This window comes from Onychostruthus taczanowskii, unplaced genomic scaffold, assembly GCF_017590055.1.
Source record: "Onychostruthus taczanowskii isolate IOZ18803 unplaced genomic scaffold, ASM1759005v1 scaffold52, whole genome shotgun sequence".
Taxonomy (NCBI): domain Eukaryota; kingdom Metazoa; phylum Chordata; class Aves; order Passeriformes; family Passeridae; genus Onychostruthus; species Onychostruthus taczanowskii.
In genome coordinates this window covers 7099903-7115202 of record NW_024502791.1, presented here as the reverse complement: position 1 = coordinate 7115202, position 15300 = coordinate 7099903, and the positions used below count along the sequence as shown (strand labels likewise).

The 15300-nt window shown below is 39.2% G+C and overlaps 1 protein-coding gene across 2 annotated transcripts in view; it reads right to left on the bottom strand.

Annotated features, from left to right (window-relative positions):
• Nucleotides 1-15300, bottom strand: part of GLRA2 (glycine receptor alpha 2) — a 121046-nt gene that overhangs the window by 74036 nt on the left and 31710 nt on the right. For both annotated transcript variants that reach the window (XM_041416495.1, XM_041416496.1), the window contains exons 5-6: nucleotides 2528-2610; nucleotides 1579-1716 (exon numbers count right to left, since the gene is read on the bottom strand). In XM_041416495.1, the coding sequence (XP_041272429.1) occupies nucleotides 1579-1716; nucleotides 2528-2610 (221 nt within the window). The remainder of the gene's footprint in view (nucleotides 1-1578; nucleotides 1717-2527; nucleotides 2611-15300) is intronic.

Below are 15300 nucleotides of genomic sequence, written 5' to 3'. Positions count from 1 at the left end.
CATGCAGAGTCCTGAGCTGCAACAGCTCATCAGCTACTAATGCAATCACTCTGTGCTGCTTCAGAATTACTCTGGGTTAGGTACTCACTCCAGGCAGACTACAGGAAAGCCTCTCATTCCTAAAGTGTCATGCTAATGGTTTCAAACCCTTTTGTGTTGATTGGAAAATGAATGAAGATGAATTTTCTCTCGTTCACCCTTTCAGGGGAAATTAGACTGTTTGCTCCTTTTTGTGATGTCCCTATATTTTCCTGCTGGTCTGCAATGCTGAATGGTAGGTGCAAGAGTCAGCACAAAGGGGAGTGCAGAGGCTGTTTGACAAAGGAGTGGGCACTGAATAATATCCTCTGACAGCCCAGAAGTTCTAAAATGAGTGAGCTGTGACTTGAAAGGCAGACGCTGAGACCTGGGCAGAGGCTGTTCCTGGCCAGTCTGCCCATACAGAACGGGACTGGGAAGGGCTGTGGTGGCCACCTGTGGCAGCAGTGGCACGAGCAGCACCATCTGTCACAGGCTCTCCAGACTTTTGTGGCACAGCCTGAACACTGAGTTCAGGAGAAGGCTGAGTAATACGTTTTATCCACATTTTAATTTCACACTAAACCTAAAGGAGAAGACTACAGAGAAGACAGGAGTGGGAGTGCCAATCACAAAGTTTTCCTTCCTTGGTACTTTGGGCTCCAAAATGAGAGGTTGCATTTATAAAAATTAAACCAAACAATTTTCATAACAAATAAATGTGACATTATTTTTGGCAGAGACAGAACATCTCGCATTGTATTATTTCACAGACTGAAACAAATGTATTTGCTGCAACCAGATCAGCTCTTATGCTGAAATGATGAAAAAGCTATTTTAGATGAGAGGGATTATATTTAATCCCAGAAAGCACCCAGAAAACTATTCTCAAAATGCTGTCCCCATTAAATAAACTCCAAGCAGCTAAATCAAAATTTAAACAGTTTCCTCTTCCCTGTAAAGCTAAAACGAGAAGACACAGCATTATAAACTCCTAAACAGCAAATGAAAGAACAAAACTTAAGAGTATTAAACAAACAATTTCCCAACATTCTATGTCCATCCACTATTCAGATCAGCAATGAAAACATTGTCTTTTCACATGCTACATCTCATAAATTAGACTACACATAAAAGCTGGTGAAAATTTAATATTTTACCACATTGGAAATATGATATGCTGGAGAAATAAACTAGGTTCAGAAAAAATAGTACTTTAAAATTGATTAATCAATATTTAATAAAAGAGTGTTTTTCAAAATGTTTCATTTTCAGAATATCAAAACAATTAGATATTTTATCTGTTTTTTAATATTTTAAATATTTCAATGATTTTAAGGACATTAGAACACTTCAATGAAATTATAGTGAACTTTGAAATTAAATCTTTCAGAATAATAACAGAGAGAAAATTTCTTTCTATTCAGATTTAAAAATAAGTGTGACTGAATCAAATGTTAATTTCTTTTTTTTTTTTTTTAATTTTACCCATATTTTTCCATTACAAATTGACAATAGATACCATTGGAACAACTGATAAAAAAATAGAATAATGCTCACCAGTGTTGTAATGTTTTGTGCAATAACCAAGTTCTTTATCTTCTTTTAAAATAAACTGTGGCAAGGTCAAACCCTCTGCAACTTGCACAGGTCCATCACTTAGCCACTCAAATATCAGATCATTCATGGTGTAGCCAACTGTAATAAAGGAATCAGAGTTTATTAGATGGCAACTGACCAGAAAAGAGCAAATGTCTGAGAAGCATGTCTTTTTTTGCAACATGTGTTATCTCAGTTACATTTTCAAACTGTTCAATTAACAGCACAATTCCTCCTGGTTTTCGGTTGCTATAACTGCATCATTACTCTGTTAAAAGCAAGAAGTAAACACTGTTGTATTCTGAAGTACTGCCCTGGTTTGCCATCAAAACATAACTTTGCTGGCACAAACCAGTCTAAGATTCTGTGGGCACAAAGGCAGGTGGCAGCCCACAGATCATAGCCATACAGCTAAATCCTTTCTCCCCTAAATTTAAAATAAATAAATAAATAAATAAATAAATAAATAAATAAAAGGGTTTAGCACACTAGCTTAGCTATCACTAACAGGAACTCTGCTTCATTGGGTATTTCACTTCCATTGCCCAAAAGTGAGCCTAACTCTGTTGGACATAGCAAATCTCTGGCTACGTAATAATTGTTCTCACTTTTCTGATATTTAGTAATTTCTCCCACACAGGGTGGAGAATACAGGGAGAATTGCTGTATTTACCCCTGGAAGTGGTGCAACTCTGATGGGTAAGGCGATGTGAGCCAGGAGGGAGAAAGATAAGGGAGCAGGAACAGCACAGAAACAGGCAACCCTCACATTATGGTGATAAACATAATCCCCTTACAAAACAGCAATACTGAGTCTCACCATACAAATGTGGTGATGTGAATACAATCTAATTACAGAATGTTAGGGTAAAAACTTGTTATTTGATAAATATGGCAATTGGTCACTCACAGCTCTCAAGCTGCATTGTACATGTCTGTACATCCATAGGAAAATTCTTCAAGTCCATGGGACAGGACAAGGTTAAAGTAAGTCTACAATTAGAAGGGAAAAAATATGTTAGACATCTACAGGTTTCCTCTAAAGCCCCATACTTAGAGTTCAAAGGATCAAGACCAAATCGTAACACCTCAAAGGTTGGGCTCATCTCCCCTTTGAGCTGTGGAGACAAAATATGTGAACAAAGCAGGCACTCACAGCCTGCCCTGGCTGAGCAGAGCAGAGGCAGAGAAGACAACACCAGGTTAGTAAGATATGCTCTCCAATAATGCACCACTGAATGTTTTGTGCACAATACTGAACCAAATAATCCAAAAGCTGAAACGCCTGGTCATGGGACATATGGTTTTAAATTTTATCTTGGAAAAGCAAAAAAAAAAAAGAGGAAACAACAACCATGGGGTTTTAACAGAGTGCTTCTGTTCTGTTGGAATGAGTCCCATTTCCAAGCCTTCATTCTTACTGCTCAGCCACTAAAAGAAGGAAAAAAACATTATTCAGTAAAAAAAAATCACATTGCATTAAAGGAGTACAGATAGAAGAAAGTAAGCCTAAAGGAACATAATCATACAAAATATATTTCTCTTTTAATTTTTCAGTTGTTATTGTCCCAGATAAAGCATAACTTTACTTAAATGGGAATACTTTTAATGTTTCTTTCTTCCTTCCAATTTTTTTTTAGTTGATTTACCCTTTTAACATTTGATTGAAATCTATTTCAAGACTGTCTCTTCTGGGTATTTTTTTCTTTTTTTTTGTGTGAGAAGAAACCATTTTTAGCTAACGAATATATTGAGATGGCCTAATTACAAACAACTAGTTTTGATAAACAGTATAAATATTAGGACTTTGTTTTAAATAATATTTTAAAGTACATTTTTATTTCTGATTACATTCAGCACAAAAAACCCTACTCTGAAACAAAAAATGCAAAAAAAAAAAGCCCCTCTGTGCCCATTTATTATGAAGGGCAGTAACAAGTCTGATTTGAAGGGACAGAAACATTGACACATTATAATGACAATAATTTTTTCATTATGTCAGTGGACCCACAGGTCACCTGTTTAAAAGTATCACCTTGAAACAGTGCTGTCCCACAAATGTATGTGATTTCTACAGAGAAATACTTGACTAAATTCTCTCTCCAACGATGATTTTGTGGTTCTTATCACATACAACTGATTCAAGGTCTTTCAGTCTATTTCTTCACCATGTGAAGTTTTGGAGACCACCTGACTGGGGCTTCTAGCCATAAAATCACTGTGACAAAAAGATGATATTTAGGTAACTGAAATCAAAATAGTCTCACCCTGATCTAAGATCACATTCAACATCATTGCCGTTGCCTACACGTGGGCTACCTAGAAAAAGTTACACTATTTTCATCTTGACACAGTCTTTAGCAAACAAGATGATAGTATCAGGAAAATAGAGATCACATTTATGTGGCAGTGAGATGAAGTCCCCAGTCTCAACATCTCCATAGGAAATAAATTCACATTTAACCTTTGGGATCAAATAGCAGAAGTATTAAAAAAATAAAATTTTCACCTAGAGGAAAATGTTTATCTAGTAGGTGTGTGTCATTGAAAATCTGTCCTTTCCTGATTTAAATATTTTAAGTCCTTGCAAATGTTAACTAGTCTCATTTTCGCTAGGTAATTTCCTGTATTAAAGACTGAGCTAATTAAGTTGCTAATCCCCAGCATTAACAAAACAGTGCCTTGGTCTCTTTCCTGAAACATTGCTATATCAAACTCCCTTATTTTCAGTCATCTTCTAAATATGGCTTAGATGTTTTAAGCTCTTTTCAAACATGCCTTTATGCAAATGCAGCCTTTGTAAATATGTCATTTGTTTGCATTCATTGAAGTAGGCATGGGCTATTCACCCCTTAGATTTTACTGACTGTGAGGTGTGGACTGCACACTGGCTGGGTTTCCTTTCTTCTTCAGCCCTTTCTACTCCCCAAAAATGCAAGTAATTTGGGGGTTTGACTACACATATGGTCAGGAAGACCCCTTGTTATTTTAATATCAAATTTATGAGAAAGCAAATACACCCAGTTGCAGCTTTCAAGATTCACAAGGAAAAAAAATCTATCTCCACTGATATAAGGCAGATATATCTTTTTTTTTCCCCTGGAGGTGAGATGAGAAAATTATGTAGGCTCATTTTGTAGGTCCACACAAAGCCTAATGTCCTACTTTCTCTTCCTAATTGTTGTCTTTCACAAAGACTTAATTATTCTCTTCTCACCCTCTGAAAAATGAAAAATAATTTCTATTCACTGTGTTGATGAGAGTAGCTCAAAACATCATATTTATAGTTAGTTAAAGTTTTACCTCTACCTCAGCACAGTAGCCATTCAGAATTAAGATCTTTACCTCTAGTCCCTTTTAGCAGCAGTAACGCAAGTGTTGAAACAAGTGGTTAGAGCCCTGTATCATCCACAGATCCACTGATTTTCAACAAGATTACTACATACTAAATGTTCAGCAGCTGGAATTTGAAATAGATCCACTGAAGTCCATGGTTTTGGGTCAATATATACCAATTGACTTCTTTTCAGTAAAACTATGAGCCTGCAAATGTTTCCAAACCCTGGTGCCATGTCACTACTTATAAATATCTACATTAATAAGGACATAGGGTCATAAATGGAAAGTGTTAGGTAGATATAGCTACCCAGGTTGTTGATAATAACAGTGTCATTGACAGAAAATATTTCAGCAAAATGAATGTCTCACACTTGGCAAATTTAAGAAGGGCCCCTGGAGGTTTGGAGCAAGAGCAAATTTAATGGGGAATTACACTGATGAATACTTTAATCGTTAATAAAACAGAACAAACTGCTACAGAACAATTATTTTATTTTCCAGGCATCCAGCCACCAAGGCGTTTGACATGCATAAACAACAGATTGGTGGTGGAGAACCATAAAACACTGATGGGAAGTGCTTTATGAACCATCTGTGAAACTGAAGTGAGAAGAATTTGACCAGGGACTTGATTTTGCCTTCCATTACCTGAGCACCCTCCACCCCACGGCAGCCAGACCCAGGTGGCACAGCTGGCTCATGGAAAACTCTGGGGCTGAGCACATTTTATTTTCCAGCTGAGCAGAGAGGGCTCATGATGGAGCAGGAGAGAGTCACGTCTCCAGTGCCTCAGCACACCAGGCAACGTGCCAGGGACAGCAAGCTGCCTCAGAGAAGAGGAAAAGATGCTCTCTTCTTTCCCTCCCTGCTCCCTCACTCAACCCACAGCCAAGGAAGAATCAAATGCTGGAATAATGCAAATAAGAGTATGAACAGAACAAAATACGGAATCAGAGCCAGAAAACAAAGAATGAACAATTAGCTGCCACTGTGACAAAAATAATAAATAAATAAATAAATAAATAAATAAATAAATAAAGTCACTGAGCAGCACTGTAGCACAGACAGGGCTATAATCCAAGTACTCCAGGGCACCATTCTCTGTATTATGTTTTGGACCCTCTTCCTGACATCTTAAATGCCTTCGAAGTGCAGCAGACACTGCTGGGATTTCTTCACTCAGCATTTCATTCAAACTCCCCTCTTTCATCCCCTGGTTTTACTATAAAGTGCTGAGATATCATTAAGACTTGGATTGCGGACCTGTCTTTCTTCCCAGCCCCACTCAAAATCTTTACATTTCTGGTCCCCCCAGCAACCCACTTATAGCATCACTCAGAGGTCTGCATTCCCCAATTTCTGCAAGCAGGAAGGCAAGGTCCTCTAGGCTGTGGCCACTGCCACAGGAGTCAAAATAAGCCATCTCGTGGGAAAAAATAAATAGTTCTGCTTAATCAGAAACCTTCATGCTGGTTATCTTTCACAGCTGACCATGTTTTGCAATGTCAGTGTTTTCTCCTGGTGTGAGCTGCCGTGGCCCCAGGAGGGCCAGCAGCAGCACTCAGCACAGGCGCTGCTGCTGCCCTGACCGCAGCTGCTGCATCGCCGGCCTCCTGCGAGGCAGGGGCACCGCAGGGGTGGCACACACCTGCAGCCAAGGGGGCTCAGAGGTGTTCATGGGCAGGGCAACCAAGTCCTGGGCTCAGTACTGGGGCTGAGATACTGTGTTCGCTGCTTTTATCCTGCTCCTGCCTTTATCCTGTTCTTTCTCCAGCCCAGAGACATTTTCCCCACATCCTCCTATGCCTGCCCATCCACCCCACATCTCTCTCAGGGACACCTACATGACAAAGAGCCCAGACATTTTCCTTTGCCTCCTGGTCTATCCTCACACCCTTTCCCCCTCCTTCTCCTGTTTATCAATTCCTGTCAAATGCCACTCCCACCTGCTTTCAGAGTATTGAGTTGTGAGGCCAGTCTGCCTTTGACAACTAATCCCCAAAGCAGCACCATCAGTAGAGGGTAAGGATCTTGAATTTAAAAAATTTAAAAATAAAAATATTCAATAGAAATACAATCTTTGTAAATAGATTAGAATAGATCTCATTCTTTCACTTGAGGGTTTTGAATGCTGGGGCTCCTGACCATCACACCACTTCTCTGATAATCTCACAATGCAACAAAAACACTTCAGAGTACTTTACAGACAGACTGCTTGTGAATGGTCTGCAACACGAATCTGAAGTCATGAACTGCTAGTATTTTGTTGAACATTTAGAGAATTGTGTTTACACATTACATAATCCAGGATTTTTAAAAAATAAATTTAGGAGAATATATAATTTTAACTGAGATTTGACATGTTGCCTTGTCTGCAGCAACCACTGTATTCTAACCACTCCTTTACAAGCAGCTGTCATTCCTTAGCTGATGTCTTGCAAGACACCCAAAACTTCCCTTGATCTCAGTGACATCTTATCCCAGAGGAGGACACTTGTTCCACAGGAGAAGGGCCCTGGGGATCATAATACGTGGTATATCATGACAGGGGAGTTTTCTCTTCATTAGTTATTCTGCAAGAAAGGTTGGTTGTGAGTGGGCTACAGAACAGCAGCCTCCTCACAGAGCTTTTTGTAATGATAAATAACTAGGATCAGTCCTGTTATGTATAGAAATACTGTGGGGAATTTAAAAAGTCCTGTAGATAAGGGTATAAATCCCCTCTGTCTGCAAAAAAAAGCCCCAAGATTATCTCCTCACTAGCATGAAAAGCAATAAATGCCTCACCATGAGTAGGCATCATGTTAAAAATAACATTTTGTTTCTATTCTTATCCCTTCATTCTTTCACACTACGCCCATCTGCACCTCAGCTGCTGGGACAAGAGATTTCACAACCTAGGATTTTATGCTGCAAATACCAGAACATAAATAGCACATGCATGATCACTGGTAGCATTGGCTATGTGCCATTTTTATCACAAAACTAATACCTGTGCAAACCCCTCAGTGCTGGATTTAGTGAGACAAGTGGGATTTCTTTTTCCCAGCATTGTTAAGTCTAAAGATGCTATTGTAAATTGCAAGGTTTCTGGTATTTTTCTTGAAGCTCCAAGCTGACAATAAAGTTAAAGACATTTTAGTGGTACTTCTTTTCTTTGAAAGATTAAACTCCTGATCCTTCTAGCTGCTGAAATAACATTAAAATATTACCTAAGCACAAGCAGATAAAGTTCCCTATTAAACTGGCAGGGGAGATGAAGTTGCACAGCAACCATGACAGCATTGCATGACACAGGAGCAAATGCCATTCAGGCTAGTGACACTGAAACAGGGAGGAGAATCTAAAATGTCTTTATATTCATCCCAGCCCCCTCTCTTGGGTGCCTGAAAGAAGGGCACACACACTGATCAATTATCAGAAGGAAGGAAAAAATTTCCCAGTGGCATTCTTCTTTTAAATGTCTTTTCATTTTGTAGTCCATCTCATTATTTTTTCAGGGACCTGACTCATCATTTTGAATGCCAATTCTGGTAATTTTCACAGTCTACAGGCTTTGTCCTGTTAAACAGAACAGTCAAACTGATTGGTTTTTTCCTTATTTTTGAGGAGTCCTGGAATTCCTCTCTAATATTTATCATGTTCTGCAGCTTCATTTCTACCAGGTGGGAATGGGCTGAAGTCGAGCTTAGAGGAGACGTGGAACCCTCTCTGCTATGGCAAAATGTGAGTTACAGGCTGGAGTTTCACGTGCTGCTGTTCCTGAGCATGTCCTCACTCCCTCCAGTGCTTTGCCTTGCTGCATGTGCTGCTTAACAACACAGGAGCTGGCACAGAGCAGGGTGCTGGAGTTCTCATTTCAGGCATCCCACTTCTCATTGTAATGCAATCACTGTCTGCAGATACACAATGCCAGCACATGAGCTGCCAGCAAATGATTTTCCAGTTATTGCTCAAACAAATCTATGAAATTAAATTCAAGTGTGATTGTATGTAACAGTTAAATTCTGCAAGCACCTGTGTCCTTTACATGAGGAACAGTGTTTCACCTTTTCTTTTATTCTCTGTCATTTTCTATCTTAGTTTTCCTGCAGTGTGTGTTTGGTATGGTGTTGCTTTCCTCCTGGCATGCTGACATCTCTATTCTAAGCCATATATTTCAATCCAATTGGCAAAAGACCTTTATCCCTGGGACCATGTTCTAGAAAAACATGCTTTTTTGTACCATTTAGGAAGGGTTCCTTCACCTGCATCATTTTACACCTAACCTTTACTGGTTAAATGAAGTGATTGATCACCAGCAGTCGAGGGCAGGCACTGCCAATAGCCATGAGGAGGGTGGTACACAGACATCTATCGCCTGTGCAACCGTCCCATTGGCACAGACATCCAGAAGTAGCCACCTGCCAGTATTTTTGATCCTGCCAGCCAAGATCAACTTCATGTGTACAAATTGGTCTCCAGCAGCATTTCTCACTTTTTTACTTAGAACAAAGTCTTCCTTTTTAATTGAGACACAGGAATACGAGGCTGTAGAAGTGACATTTCTGCCATCATGTCTGATCATCTGCTATCATCCAGAGTCACATCCTCTCAACCCTTTCAAAAATGATCAAAGTTTATTTCATGGTATCTAGTGTGTCTGTCCCTATTTCTGTTGGAATATTGTTGCAGGAATTCAAGGTGTATATGGATGTAAACTTTGTAACTTCCTCTCTGAGCTTACTTATGACCAGTTCAGAGCCATTTGTTCTCCTGGCAGCATTGCCCTTTGGTCTAAGAGGTTCCCCTCTTGTGTTTGTATTTACCTCCTCTGCTCTCCTGCCTCATCTGGGGATGTGCCTGGCCTTAGAGGAAGAAGTGAGTCAGTACATGCTCATATAATGCCCATATCCCTGCTTTGCTTTAAACGCCTTATGAAGTGAAAAGCAACTAATTTTGTGTCATTAAAATGTAAATTATTCTTTTCTTAAGCAGTATAATCAATGGAGTTTTCACAATAGCTATGTTAGTTGCATAACAAAGTACCCACATTAGGTTTTATTATTTATTTATTAGATTTTATTGTTTGTTATGCAAAGCAAGTACTTTAGATCCAACAGGAAAGTAAGGGTATTGGAAACCTGGGGCTAGATCCTCAGACTGAATTTGTAGATTGGGAGGGAATGAGAAAGAGGGGAATGGGTGATGTATTAGAGTATTTGGAAACAACCACAAAAGATGAGAAGAATCTGAGTTCATTTATTTAAAAGGCCCCAACAGGAAAGGGCTGGAGTGGGGCTAGAAGGAGAGGCAGGAGTAAGGGCAAAAAGGAAGGAGAAAGGCAGGGTGAAAACTAGAGAGCTACTGATAATCCAAGGACATTGGTTTTAGCTGTAATGAGAATGGCTGCTTGTCCCACAAAAGGATGAAGTTTTTTAGTTTCTGAAACCATTGTTATTATTGTAATCATGCTTACGGGAAGACAAATTTGTCAAATTCACTGGATTCACATAGCATGCAGCCACATTTGGGAAGTGTCCGTGTCCTGGTAACACTGTGCAGCATAATGAAGTTTAATGATTGTAGCTCTATAAGGCCCCAGCCCACAGTACATAGTAGCTGTCAAACACCAAAATGTTTTAGATGTTCTCTGTTTCAGTTAGCATTGAGTATTCTTCAGTGTTTTGATTTGGTTTAAATGTAGAAAATTTACTTTGACTTATGTATATAAAGAAATTTTATGTTTTTGTAAAGTCAGGGTAGTTTAAATGGGGCAGTGTACCATTTTGCCAGCACAAGAACGAAATAATTCTCAGTGAAAATGTCCCTATGATTATTGACATTCACTTCCAAAGGAAAATCACCACCTTGTCAATACCAGTGTTATTCTGATAAGACCTGGGGTAATAGATATGTTTGTGTGAGGTGGCAGTTTAATAAGCAAACAGACATGTCAATTGTGATAAATGTCTCCGTGATCCCACCTCTGCCAATCTGTCACATGGAAAGACAATGCTGCTAGTCAAGTCCAAATCCTCTTAAATCCCAACACTAGATTGTAAAATAAAATTGAAATCATCAAATTAAAGCACAGAATGCAAACAGGGCTGTAGAATATAAAAATTTCTACCACTGTGCTAGGCTAGACTGTGCTGGGACATGGATGATTTACACCATCCATGGTGTAAATGGGTATAAATGGATCCTCAATATTGTTTAGCTGATAAAGTCTGTACCCCAAAATTGTTTTAGAAAACCTACACCTGACTTTACTGCAACATGACAACATATTCTATAGTAGCCATGCAAAAAATCCCAGACTGTATCTTATTTAAAAGCAATACATTTCAGAAGGATAGTGAACTTTTTGCCATCAGCAGTCTGTTGCAGAGGGATCAGCAGTGCTACCTATGTATTTCCTTAACCTGCTTTTCTTTGCCAGTGGGTAAAGAACACGACTACAGAGGAGACTACAAAACACAGAAGTTCCTCTCAGAAAAACTGGGTTATAAAAGTGTCATGGATTACATCTGATGATTTACATGACGGACATGGCAATCATAACTCCTGATGTAACACCTAGACCTGTGTGGGGTCGTGGGGGTGCAGGAGGGAGTTGACTCAGTGCTCTGTCCCTCAGTGCTTGGCCACACCAGGAAGAGCTGATTTTGGGAACTCCTGAGCAAGGCAGCTGGCATGGGAGGCAGTGTTTTAAATAGATTTACTGTTTCACAGAGAGGTCTCTTGGCTTGCATAAGCAGGTGAGGGCTTGGGGAGGTACCAGCTCCCACTGGTGGGATGTACCTACTGCCCTGTCAGCTCCTTGTTGTGGAACGGAGGGCTGGTAAGCATTCCCAGAACAGCTTCACAAACTGAGCAATCCAACAGCTTGAGCCTTCTCTGTTTCCAGTGCCCCAGAGCACAGAAGTGCTTTCAAACAGGCACTCTGCCCTCAGCCACAGCAACATTTACAATTAAAACTAGGTCGATAGTTGAAACCACAAGGTACTAATTGTCTACATAACTAAGAGTTCTGGCACTGGGAAGAAAAGGAAAGACAGAAAAACAGGCATTTTGAAAGACTTGAGGAAAATCTTCCTAAGTAATTAATTGCTCTTTGAACAGGAATAGCAAAAATAGGAAAAGAAATGTAATTTGCAAATTTTCACAGATCTCCTCCCTAGAATTCCAAGTGTCTTTCTTGTTAAATCATGCAACACATTCTAAAATCTTCTCATATTTAAAAATATGTAGTAATCTGCTTTGTAACTATTTCTGGCTAAATACACTGGCACTACAATTCAGAGCAAAGCTCAACTGAGAGTGTTTTCTGAAGCAGCAAGTTAAAAAAAATTATATATATTATATATATATTTTTAATTTTTTTTTTACAATGTCATTTACATTTTACATTCCTGACCAATATATTCTAGATTCAATGCTGTGGATCAATATTACGGTTGAATTATATCACTTTCTGGATCAATCTCATATGGCTGAGATGCACAAAAAATATTAAAAAGAGAAGGAGGCAATTAATGCAGAAAAAAAAGCCACAAACCTTAAATAAAACCACTTTCTATCATTTTGCTAAAATAAGCTTTTAGGCAGATGCTTATATTCTGAGTTGGCTGGCAGCCTGAAATGAGTTTGTGGGAATCAGGTAGTACAAATGGGTGGCTCAGAGAGAATATAAAGCCTTCTGTGAGTTTAGTTAGCATTTTCCTGATGTCCCAGGGGTCCTCAGGGAGCAGAGAAGGCACAATCCTTGTCCGTGGAACATAAAGCCCGTGCAGTGGGGTGTGCAATGCAAAATGCAGGTGCCACACAGAATGTGAGTGACTGCAGCAGGACTCTTGGTACCATCACACCGTGCTGCAACACTTTGCAAGGGCAGAACCCCCTCCAAAATCCAATCCATGCAGAAATCAGTCAAGGATTGGAAGCAGATGAGTCACAAGTATCGAGGGGGTGAAACTGTGTAGGTTATCATTTGAACTCTTACTGGTTTTTTAGCACACAATATAAACACAAACTAATTTATTCAACACTGCTATTACAAATTTCTTGTTGACTGCTCTCTACAGAGTGCTTTAAAATAAAAGTTATAGCTATTTAACAGTTTTTCAATTGCTGTATATGAGTGGAACTGAGACTGATCTTGACTAAAGTGAAGTTCCTTGCTGAATGTAACTGCTGTAATTGCAGACTTCTCAAAATGCAGGTGTCTCTAAGAGCTGTTGCTCCATCTCCAGTGGCAATAGCATATATTTGCAGTACTAAGTAGTTCTGGGTTCTCTCCACAATGCTCTGGTTTTCCCTGCAGCACCCAAAGGTGCAGAGCAGTTACCCAGCTACAGAGCCTGAGGCTGTACACAGCATGCTATCTGAGATCAAAAAAGGCATCAAGGTAATCATCTGAGCATGCAGAAAACATATAAAAATGGGGTTGGATTCCTAAAGTTATGATTCAGAGGTGGGTGCATCAACCATCAACAAGTTTTTGTTTTCTGTAACAACTCCCAAGGAATTAAATATAGTTGTAGGAATGTGCAAGTATGAGCATCATGATTATTATAAGGCAAACTCTGATGGCAATCTGCATTATGCCTCTTCTGTGCTGTGTTAGGCTTGTTTCTTTGACCAGCTATATAGGAGAAGGATGAAACCCTCATGCTTACCACAGGGTGAGATAATTCCCATAGCCAAGCACTGCAGAGGAGGTGATACATGGCACAGAACATCACTCACCTTTTCATGATTTTTCTGAGCACCCATATCCTACACCAAATGTCTCATTTCAGCAAAATATGGACCATGAACTCTTGTCTCAGATGACTTTCCAAGTTCTGCTCAGAAAGGGCAGGTTTGGCCTCTGAGAGCACCTAACAGCACAAGGCAGTTCAGCCTCCTGCATGGGGTATTTTCATGTTTTGGGTGCAGTATATGGGGAAGAGGGATACCACTGCCATGTAATACACACACCTTGCTTCTTGCCCATTAATTACCAGGAGCACTTCTAAAGTCACTTTATGCAAAGAACAGATTTGTATTTTTGTATTAATTTGATCTTGATTTTGTTAAATGTGAAAATACGACAAAACAGCCTACCTGCTACATCCCAGAGGCATTTGTGAAGTGCTTTAAACACTTAAAGCACACTAAATGCTAAATGTTAAATATCACAATGGCAGGCAAAGTGCTATTGGTGCAGTAGTGAACATTCCCAATGTACTGAAACCAATCACTAAAATATTATTGTTTGTTTCTTCTACAAGAAGCTGGCATCGAATAGAAGTATCTAGCCCAGTATTTAGAGAGTAAAGACAAGTATTTCTAATTGCTCTTGATTTCCAGTTTCCGTACTCCAGAAAGTGCTAAAAAATTCTATGTCACCTTCGATGTGCCGGGTTACTCTGTTACTGCTGTGTGATACAAGTGAGAAGTGAAAAGCTTTGCTCAGTGTTCTCTTGGAATTCTCCTTACTCTGCTTCAAATTAATTTTCATTTACGTGTGGGAATTTTACAAATGTGATATGGCAGCTCAAAATACCACTTTTGCTGCATGACCAAATGTCAGGAAAACTATCCATCTGCATCCAGAGCATCATCCAACTGCACTGTTTCCTCCAGTAAGATGGTGTCTGATGTCATTCAGACAAACAGATGCATTCATTTCTTTCTCAGGGTGAAACAGGAAATATTTGTAAGTGACAGCATATTTATCACTCTGCTAGTGCTGGTACCATCCTTGTATCCTATTATTTTTCTCAAACCCTTCAGGTAGAACAATTTGAAACCCTGCTCAGTAACCCTGCTTCACCTGTCCAAATATTACTGGGCTCTTATCAAGGAATTTCCACAAGAATTATGTAAGTGGATGAAGTTCCATGCTAATATTTATTTACTTAACATCCTAAAGAGTACCCAAGCCTGGATCAATAGTAATTCCTTAATGAAAATGCAGTCAAAACCACAATACCCCATCAGAAATAACTGCCTTCTAAACTAATCTGCTTTACAGATGAGCAAATTCACTAAACAACTTGCTAAACAAATACTATCATGTTTACTTTCCACAGTGCAAGAAAGGAAAAAATCAAGAACCATCCCCAGGAAGAAAAAAACTCCTGTAATTACTTAATTTTAAACAATCCTAAGAGCAATAATAGAGTATTTTGCATCTTTGGCTACTTCTATTAAGCAATCAATGTCTCACAGTAAGCTGAATGTCAGATGAATACAGCAGGTTGTTTGCTGCTATTTATGCCTGTGGAATGCAATTTTGTTTTTCTGCTTATGTCCTGTTTCATCAGGTCATATCAAATCATATTTTGTCAGTGTTTATTAATTCAGCTAAAG